This window comes from Cydia splendana, chromosome 2, assembly GCF_910591565.1.
Source record: "Cydia splendana chromosome 2, ilCydSple1.2, whole genome shotgun sequence".
In the NCBI taxonomy this organism is placed as follows: domain Eukaryota; kingdom Metazoa; phylum Arthropoda; class Insecta; order Lepidoptera; family Tortricidae; genus Cydia; species Cydia splendana.
The window spans coordinates 1,138,564-1,149,134 of NC_085961.1; the positions used below are offsets into that span (position 1 = coordinate 1,138,564).

The 10,571-nt window shown below is 39.5% G+C and overlaps 1 protein-coding gene across 1 annotated transcript; it reads left to right on the top strand.

Annotated features, from left to right (window-relative positions):
• Window positions 1-1,047: 1,047 nt before the first annotated feature.
• On the top strand, window positions 1,048-8,346 carry LOC134801753 (ATP synthase subunit gamma, mitochondrial). Its single transcript, XM_063774352.1, has 7 exons — window positions 1,048-1,246; window positions 2,836-2,914; window positions 3,456-3,513; window positions 3,711-3,868; window positions 4,852-5,016; window positions 5,317-5,415; window positions 7,468-8,346. Exons 1-7 carry the CDS (start codon window positions 1,086-1,088, stop codon window positions 7,633-7,635), a joined length of 888 nt encoding a protein of 295 aa, XP_063630422.1. The 5' UTR covers window positions 1,048-1,085; the 3' UTR covers window positions 7,636-8,346.
• Window positions 8,347-10,571: the final 2,225 nt, after the last annotated feature.

A 10,571-nucleotide genomic window follows, 5' to 3' on the forward strand; every position in this document is an offset into this window, starting at 1 on the left:
TTCCTATCAGCAAGTATTCATTTAATGAGTTAATCGCGGGATCAATTGGGGATCAAACTATTTCTTGTGAACTTCTGATTCAGTTCGTTCAATTGGCAACTCGACTGCGTACTCAATGCAATAATAAAAACAATGTCGCTTTTCACATTAGAATATATTTTACAACTAGCCTTAATTAATACCGTACAAAATTACAAATAATGCTGCTACGTTAGTCCTTCCATTCGTCGTCTTCTGTGGTGTTTTCCGTTTCCAACATTTTTGAGGCAGTGGAATCTTCCTCATCCAATCTTTTGAAAAGGGAAGTCAACAATTTCTTGTTCAAATGATCGGTCTGGCTTATTTCTCGAGTCGGCTGCTGTTGAATTTGTTCAGGGTTCACTGGGTGGGTCTTCTCTGGTTCAGGCATTTTAGAAACAAGAGATTCAGATGAGTAATTTTAATAAAAACAAAAGAACTTGTAAAAAAGTACACACCTATCTAAATTTCTCATAAAGTATAACCTGTACAAATTACGTTGAATACGAGACAAGCATGTTACTATAGAGAGTAAAAACTTCTGAAATTGGTCGGTTTAATCCCTCGTTATCGGAGGTAACGCTCCATTCCACGCATTTTGATATCTGGTGATGTTTCAATATTTTTCTGTTGATGTAAAGACACGATCTACTCTATATAATTAAAATAATAACTGATTATAAATATAAATAAAACAATAGTTTTAACATAAATATAGCGTTCCAAAATATTTAAAAATTTATTTTACCCTGAGGATAGTCTTTCTAGGTTGCGTTCCTTATACCATGAGTTTTTTTTTTCTGTGGCTAACCACGAACGACGTTTCCAACCAGCTACATTATCGTCGGCTGGTGTACTTGACCAAAAAACCAAAAAAAGTTAGTATAATAGCAATTAAAAGTGCACATTTCCCTTCACAAATACGTGTTCAATACATCCGTGTAGAAATTGAGTACTTATAAAGCGTTAAAGTTGTTTCAATGTCGGCGGATCAGGGTGTCAAATTCTTACATAACTGCACCTAACCTGCGTTTCTATCATCTGATTTTGTTTTCAGAGCCGTGAAAATGTTGGGACGTATCGCGCCTGGTGTCGCCCAGGTGACGGCGGTGGTCAGTCACCAGCAGAACAGGAATATGGCCACTCTGAAGTCCATTTCCCTCCGTCTGAAGTCCGTAAAGAATATTCAGAAGATCACCCAATCCATGAAGATGGTGTCCGCTGCCAAGTAAGTACAAAATAATGTCTGATGGTGTCTTAGGGCAGATGTAGCACCTGGACAAAGTAGCATGTCGAAGCTCATTCATAGACTCCGAATCTATGGTGAACTGTCACAGTGTGACAAACTGGTAATGTAAGTAATGTAGTAGGTAGCTAAAAACTCAATGTAATGTATGCCACTATAACACTAAACTGAGGTTTAGACCTCTAGACTACTAAAAACTTGCATGCAATTTCCATTACATTGTGGCATCTGAGCAAACTTTTGAATGCAGTTTACCTTACAAGTCGGCAACATAACTTGCATGCAAGTTCTTGCTTACCTAAAGATACAGACTATAGGCCTTGCTTAACTTAATTAGGCTATTGGACATGACATATGTTTGAGTGATCTAATAGAATAGTACAAGTGCAGTATCATCATTAGATACTGGCCAGTTTTTGTATACCCTCCTAACACAAAATGAATGAATTGATATTTTAGTGTCTTGGTTGTCATAATTAATTATTGATTAAGAAGGCAGCAGTAAACCTGCTGTTGTTTATACTATGTTAGTGGGAAACATGCATTTACTTAGAGTTGCTTACTAAGTACTTTAGGGCTGTTGGGTTTTTTTACCACCATTTTGAAATTTTAATACTCTACTGACATCATAATAAACTTGTTATTTAGCAGCCATGTTCAATATTTACACACTTGTGGAAGTCAAAAGCCACATGTGACAAAGATGAAGACGAAGTAGTATGGTGTGTGAGTGTGTGATTATAAGATATGTAACACTGTGGCACCAGTGACTGACAGGAACCTATAATCGACACTGATTATTTATCCAGCAACTGCACAGTGTTGCCATATCAAGAAATCGCCTCCTCCCTTATTTTCTTGGATAAAAAATCAAAGTGTCCGTTATAGGTTCCTGTTGGTCACTGGTGCCACTATGTTACTTCGAGAAAAGAAGCCAACCACATTGTCTTTCATTCTTCTTCTTCCTTGCGTTATCCCGGCATTTTGCCACGGCTCATGGGAGCCTGGGGTCCGCTTGACAACTAATCCCATGATTTGACGTAGGCACTAGTTTTGACGAAAGCGACTGCCATCTGACCTTAGGGGAAACTAGGCCTTATTGGGATTAGTCCGGTTTCCTCACAATGTTTTCTTTCACCGAAAAGCAACTGGCAAATATCAAATAACATTTCGTACATAAGTTCCGAAAAACTCATTGGTACGAGCCGGGGTTCGAACCCGCGACCTCCGGATTGAAAGTCGCACGCTCTTACCGCTAGGCCACCAGCGCTTGTCACATTGTCATTCATTATTAATCATTATTCTCCTGCAATACCGTGTGGCTTAGTCAATTTGTGTAAAAATATCCTATAATAAAATATCCTAATATAATACCTAAAACAAAAATTCAAATCTATGAATGTTTTTGAATAGAGCAATAGATGACTACTGATTTGTCTATGGAATTTGGAGTTTCTAAAACCCCAGAAAAAAAGATCTATTCGGAAAGCTTAGCACAGAACCATAAATTTTTCAATGACAAGATAGACATCCTAGTGATGTGAGTTTTGTAACCTATGCTCATGTTCCAGATACACTCGCGCCGAGCGTGACCTGAAGGCTGCGCGCCCCTATGGTGAGGGTGCTGTCCAGTTCTATGAGAAAGCTGAGGTAATATGCTTAACTGGGTCTTAAAATTTACACAGATAATGCTTACTGACAGCAATCTATTGAGAATATAGCATTGGATAAAGACTTGGGTATTATGAGTAAAGTTGGGTAGAAGACCTCAAGTAATAGGCTAAAGTTGAGAACTTCAAAACTAGTCTAGCCTCCTAAGACCTCGAGTCATTTTTGCAGTTTTGAATTTGGAACCTTCTATAGTTCAAAATTCGATTTTATCTTGTTCTTTTTAAAGGAACTCAGGAGTTAGGAGGCTAGTCTAACAATGTTGGTGAGAGTTGCAGTTTCAATTTTGAATCTGTACAGCTGTTTTCACTTCTAAGTCATATAAAGTTGAAGTTCTTTCCAATTTATACAATAATTATTTCCACAAATAACAAGCTAAATAATTTCCCAAAAATTTAGAATGCTTTGCTTAGGGTGGTATTCCATCTGTCCAATATCTTGGTTCAATGTCATTCCGTCTCACTCTTTCATTAACAAATACATAGTGTAAAATCATCCTAAGTCACTACTGATATCTCAACAGGTCCAGGTACCCGAAGATGAGCCGAAGCAGCTCTACATTGCCATGACCTCAGACAGAGGTAAGTAACCAGCATAATCATTTTTAACTTTTAAAAATTCATAAGGAAAACGGTCAAATTTAGGATTACGTTAATAGTTGAACAGAAAATTCAAAAAATAAGAAGCTCGCCTGTTGATTGCTAGATACAATGCAAATGCTTAAAGGCTGACAAGTTTTTGATGGAACTCTAGGACTCTACTCATATTATCTCCTCAGGTCTGTGCGGCGCCGTTCACACCGGCGTGTCCAAGGTCATCCGTCTCCGCCTGGCCGAGCCCGGCGCCGAGAACATCAAAGTCATCTGTGTCGGCGACAAGTCCCGCGCTATTCTGTCCCGTCTGTACGGCAAGCACATCATCTCTGTGTGCAACGAGGTAAGTCAGGTGTCAAGGTCATCCTCCAAATGACAACGGATCTGTGTTGGCAACAAGTCGCGTGGTGGCATTTTGTCGCGATCCCCATTGGGGTCATAAACTCGTAGTAAAACAAAAGTTGTTATAGTGTGTAGCTTTCAAATAGAGCTCGACGGCTAATCCTATTGTCTATTGTTAAGTAAAACCGCTCGTGCCACGTGCTACAACCACCTGCATAAAAAATACGTACTTCGGTTACTGAGTGCCGGCGAGTCGAACGCTGCAGAACGTCTAAAATGTGTTATCGTGATGCGTAACAAAGGCGCGTTATCGGAGAGCGCACCTACACTGGTTTTTTGAGCGTTGGACTAGCCCGCGCTCAGGTGCCAAACAGAATAATGAAGACCCTTTTTTGCAGGTAAGTAGCACGTGCGGTGCGGTTTTACTTAACAATAGACAATAGGATTAGCCGTCGAGCTCTATTTGAAAGCTACACACTATACTATTGTTTCCGAATGTAAAGATACCTAATGGCGCCTAATTTCTGCCTGTGAAACCACCTTGATGTAGTTTGTCTGTACCAAAATTCTGCATATTTGCGTCACTACTTTCTTAACTCTTAGGTATTACTGAAAAGATTATATGTTTCTTAACAATTAAACCTTAAAAAATCTATGCAATACGTATTTTTTCACACACAGAGAAGTCATCACACAGTTTGACTATTAGTCAAATCAGTTTCTTTTTTCGAACTGTCAAAACGATTTTTCTACTATGGAAATTATATGAAACACTAGCATGTGATGTCATGATCAAATTACCTACTTTTTATAGTTTTACACGGGTTTTAAAATATAAATTGTGTCTAATAATAAAAATTAGTCCTGTCTACGTTTCTCTATTAATCTTCTGGTGCTTTATTTCATGCATGTTGTAAAATAATTTATTTTAAATACAGTCAAATACCCTATTGGAGCATAAACTATATCCATGAACTATTTCAGATTGGGCGCCTCCCCCCCACCTTCCTGGACGCCGCGCAGCTGGCTAACGGCATCCTGACCTCCGGCTACGACTTCGGATCCGGCAAGATCATCTACAACAAGTTCCGCTCCGTCGTGTCCTACGCGCAGGATGACCTGCCCCTGTTCAGCAGGAAGGCTGTCGAGGTAAATGTACAAGTTAATGTATTAGATTTTCCTTCATATATTACGGGCTTAGGAGTGCCACGTCGTTCTTTCATCTCGTTCGCATTCGTACCAAGAAATTGTCAACCGTTTCGTTCCATCCATTTACCGTTTCACTAGGTCAAGCCTAAAAGTGGGGTGTTTTTCAGTAGATTTTCATCAAAAAACGATAGACGTCAAATGTCGTCTTTGGCGTCGTTGTCACGATTTTGCGTTGACGTCAATTGCCGTCTGTGGCGTTCAAAAGCTTAATTTGACACTAAACAAGCGTTTAATTTGCAGGCTGCTCCCAAGCTGGCGGTGTACGACTCCCTGGACTCCGAAGTGCTGCAGTCCTACATGGAGTTCTCGCTCGCCTCCATGCTTTTCTACGCTCTGAAGGTTTGTCTTTTATTTATGTTGCTGTGTAATTTCTTGTTATTGAATGGAATTTAGTTGAGCAATACACTTTTCGTCTGTCGCGACACTCGTGACATCTAGTGTCAAGTAGCAGTACTGATAAATTTGCTACATATATATATTATATTATGTCATTTAAATCATTTGATTTGTTTTTGTAGCCTAATGAGATACTAATCCTAACTGAGAGAACTCAGTTTTTAGGGTTCCGTACTCAAAAGGTAAAACGGGACCCTATTACTAAGACTTCGCTGTCCGTCCGTCCGTCCGTCCGTCTGTCTGTCACCAGGCTGTATCTCACGAACCGTGATAGCTAGACAGTTGAAATTTTCACAGATGATGTATTTCTGTTGCCGCTATAACAACAAATACTAAAAACAGAATAAAATAAAGATTTAAATGGAGCTCCCATACAACAAACGTGATTTTTGACCAAAGTTAAGCAACGTCGGGCGTGGTCAGTACTTGGATGGGTGACCGTTTTTTTTTTGCATTTTTTTCCCGTTTTTTTTTTCATTATGGTACGGAACCCTTCGTGCGCGAGTCCGACTCGCACTTGCCCGGTTTTTTCTAATTCAGTACGTTGCAATTATCATTTAGCACACTTCTATTTTCCATCATTTTAAAGACAACTTTATTCACGTGAATATGTTAACTTCCTTCTTTCTCTTATCTAAAATCATTGTCATTAAAAAGATAATGAATTCTAAAATGTCTAAGCGCCACATGCACCATTCCACTAACCCAGGTTAACCGGTTAAACCTGGAGTTACCATAGTTACCAGTACAATTTGACACTGGGTTAACGCTTTAACCCCGGCTTAGTGATATGGTGCAAGTGGCCCTTAGCATTCTAAGGCCCACTTGCACCACCCCACTAACCCGGGATTAAGCGGTTAAACTGTTAACCTAGTGTCAAATTGTACTGGTAACCATGGCAACTCCAGGTTTAACCGGTTAATCCCAGGTTAGTGGAATGGTGGTGGTTAGAGGAATAACATGGCAAGACAGGGTGACAAACGAAAGGGTTCTAGAAATTGCACAGCTGCCTAGCTTAACAGCGTTTCTCAAGCAGAGACGTTTGCGTTGGCTAGGGCATGTGCACAGGATGGAACCCTCTCGACTACCTCGTCGTGTCCTTCTTGGTACGGTTACGAATGCAAAACGTAACGTTGGGAGGCCATTGCTTCGCTTTAAAGATTGCGCAAAGAGGGACATGATTGCCTTCCATATCGACCACCGAGACTGGGAGAGGCTCGCAGAGCAGCGGACGGAATGGCGCAAACGTGTTGTGGAGGGTCGCAAGTTTTGTGATGAGACCTGGTTCGCCACACTCGCTGACAAGAGGCAAAGACGACGACAAGGTGTCTCAGTACCGGTTTCCGCAAACTTCTCTTGTCAGACCTGTGGTAGACCATTTCGGTCTCGCATCGGCCTATTCAGCCACCAAAAACGGTGTTTGTCCGGTGTTACACCATAAATCGTCTGCTATAGACGAAAAGGCCTATGATGAGTGGAATGGTGCAAGTGGGCCTAAATGCTTCTAATTCCATGATAGTATCACAGTTAATAGAACCTGTGTAATTAATTTTATTCAGGTTACATAATTTTGCTTTCCGTCCGCATGTACTTATACAATTTCCCTAAAATCATATACCAAAACGCTATTTATTTGTCGTAGTCGACATCTAGCGTCAAGTAGTGGATTTATCAGTACCGCTGTTTTCCAAGGCTGTTATGTGTGGGACAGAATACAAGTCCACATTATGACAACAACCATTAATACATTCATTGCCACCCAGCCAAACAAGACGTCCGCGCCAGGCCACAATAATTTCGTCATATAAAGCAGTAGTATTGTATTGTAGTTCGGGCGATTTTCCGCAACTCGACGACTTGCGTCTCTTTTGCGTGATAAAGCACTAGTACCACGATCCCGACTATCGGGTCGTCCGGCCCGGGAACGAAATCATAAAATACCCGATAGTCGGGTTCTCGGCACTGAATGTGTTAAACGTTTTGTTTTTATTCCAGGAGGGCGCGTGCTCGGAGCAGTCGTCGCGCATGACGGCCATGGACAACGCGTCCAAGAACGCCGGCGAGATGATCGACAAGCTCACGCTCACCTTCAACCGCACGCGCCAGGCCGTCATCACCAGAGAGCTCATCGAGATCATCTCTGGTGCTGCTGCGCTCGAGTAAATGTACAACTTTGACAGCGGATTATTGGAGGAAAATCGAAATTGTGGAATCAAAAATTGTTTTTTTATCCCGGATACTAAAATAATGGCCCAATTTGTCCAACCAGTCTATCGTTTTGGTAGAAAACTGGCAATTTGGCTCTCATTTTATTACCTAGGATTTAAAACAGACAGATAAAATATCTGAGACAGTGGGTGGATTAGATTGATATTTCTTCAGACCTGAAGAAAAGTTATTCTGTCTTTAAATATAAAAGATGACGAATAAGTTTCATTTCGCTACTGTCCTGCGTAAGAAACGATATTTTATCTGGCGACAAAGATCTATACATCTTTTTAGCATGGTTTTTTGCCAAGCGGGTGTTATCATCTAGAGTGAAACCTAACATAGTAACGGTGTTAGGCTCATGGGTTATTTACCATACAAGACACACTAAGAAAAGCTTGAAATTCGTTGTCAAAGTAAAAATTGTTTTATTTATATTATACTGCCGTTTAAAAAATGTAATCAATAGAAAAATGTACCGTATTGCTGACATTGTCGGATGGTGTTCACATTTATTTGTAAAAAACACGCATTTATATACATTACTGGCTTTAACACCTTTTTATAAATAGTTTTGGACACTGTTAGATGAGGTTATTCGTCGATCATGGTTGGAAACCAACGGTGAAAGTGGTGGTTTATTAAATAAAGTATCATTTAGATTTATTCGTTGTTTTTATTTAAAGCTTACATTGTAAAAACCAGTCTTTGTAATAGAAGTCCAAAGAGGACTAAAACCCAATTTCACCCTTTGAAAGTTTACTTAGGGCCACTTGCACCATACCACTAACCCGGGGTTAACCGGTTAGTAACCCCATAACCAGGGGTTAACCGGTTAGTAACCCCATAACCAGGGGTTAACCGGTTAGTAACCCCCAGTTAGTGGGATGGTGCACGTGGCGCTTAGTTCGATGAACAAATATTCTGTACATAATTTAGGACCCGCCATTACTCGGCAGCTAATTTCCAGTTAACACGACATGTATGGCGCCGTACAGCGCCATCTATTTCAACTGTGCTACAATATTTTGTACTAGTGAAACCTTTTGAACGCCAAGAACACCTTAAGGCGCCGTAACTAGTCGTGCCCACAGCGCCATACACTTTCGAGTAAGGTTTACATTAGCTCGCTTGCGCCTGTGACCTTGGCGTGTGAGTGACGTTTTTGTTTATGACGTAAAACGTTCAAATGGTTAAACGTTTCACATCAAAGGGCTAATCCTAATCAAGGTCTATTGAAAGGAATATATATTTATGAAGAACAAAAAAAACGCATTTAGATTCACGCTGTTTTATAAAACTTTCAATTGCACAGCGACAAAAAAACATTACATACAATCTTTATATATTATTTAAAATTCTAATATACGTCAAGGAAACGGCTGCATTCAAATTTATATAAATCTAACTGTATTTAGTGTAACACAATTTTTACAAGAATTTTTCCGACTACGTCTGTTGGCTATGTGCGCAACGCGTAGGGAGAAAACTAAAAGACAGCAACGCACATTGTGGCAAAAATGGACACATAATTTGACAAATAATGTATTCAAAAGTGAGGCAACAGTCGCGCACATAGCCACAATATATCAGCGTTGGTCGTAATGTAAAAAGTTAATATTTTAACGATTCTATGAAAATGAACCTAACCATAGAGCACATAAAGTTTAATTTAGAAAGAGCAGATTCATAAAAATTGCACACAAATTATGTCAACCTAAACATGCAATAAACAGCCTTATATCGTTAAGTTAAGGTTCAAAATCAAAGGTGCCTTTAAATTGCCTACTAAAATTGAATGCAGTAGCCACGTCGTAACTTAGCGCTAATTCTTATGTCGTCAGTTTTAAAACATAATGTTTTAACAAAAATCTAATAATACGCTAACACGAAACACCTAAACAATATCCATTCGCCTAAGAAACATGATTACATTTTAACTATAACAATAAAAGAATCTTGACCGTTTTCAAAGTTTGATGTCACTGATGTCAATTTTATAAATACATTTGACAATACAATTTTGCACCCGAGAATTGTAATTTTCTAAAATTCTACTGACAGTCTTTATATAACCAACCCTGCCGCAATTCTGCTATACATTATCAAATTTAAACCTTTTATTGGCAATACACAGTATGTTGTAGGTAAATAACAAGAAAAAACAGTCCTATGGTGGTACGGTCGAAAGTATTAACCTTTTGAACGCCACAGACGGCAGTTGACGTCAACGCAAAATCGTGACGACGCCAAAGACTGCATTTGACGTCGATCGTTTTTTGATGAAAATCTGCTGAAAAACACCCCAGGCATTATTTAGGTTTGCATTATTTATTCACAAAACTAAATTTTACCCCCGTGGCGTCAGTGGCACGGCAAATGGATGCGCCGTTTGGCGTTCAACAGGTTAATTTATGACCCATATTGTCACCGTGACAAGGTACAAAATGGGTCATAAATTAAAACTCGGACTGTGCGAAGGAGTATTAAATCACCGTGCAATGGTCTTACGCTATTTATGAATTGTTATTTTTTTTTCATGGTGTAATTTTGGATACTAATTTACAGTCTTACCCCGTATTCATAAACGCACTACAAACCTCAATTAGCTAATAATCGTTTGTCTTTATCTATCATTTTGACTTATGTATGTGTAAGAAAGGGATAAAACATAATTTAACTAAATCAGGGCCGTAAAGTTTTGTGAATAAGGGAGTTAGGGTGGTATTTCACCTGTCCAATACCTTTGTCCAATAGGGAATATTAGGCAAAGCTCTACGTAGGTGGCACCTTTGTGGCACATACAGTAAACAAACCACATTGACACATCACACGTCACATGGCTTACCGCGAAACAAGAAAATTGAAATTTCGTTATCTAATCTCTCTAT

Excerpts from the sequence above, each read along its gene's own strand:
- LOC134801753 (XM_063774352.1), top strand. The coding sequence starts at position 1,086 with ATGTTGGGACGTATCGCGCCTGGTGTCGCCCAGGTGACGGCGGTGGTC. Across the intron at positions 5,017-5,316 it reads TCAGCAGGAAGGCTGTCGAG|GCTGCTCCCAAGCTGGCGGT; the intron begins GTAAATGTACAA and ends TTTAATTTGCAG. Across the intron at positions 5,416-7,467 it reads TGCTTTTCTACGCTCTGAAG|GAGGGCGCGTGCTCGGAGCA; the intron begins GTTTGTCTTTTA and ends TTTTTATTCCAG.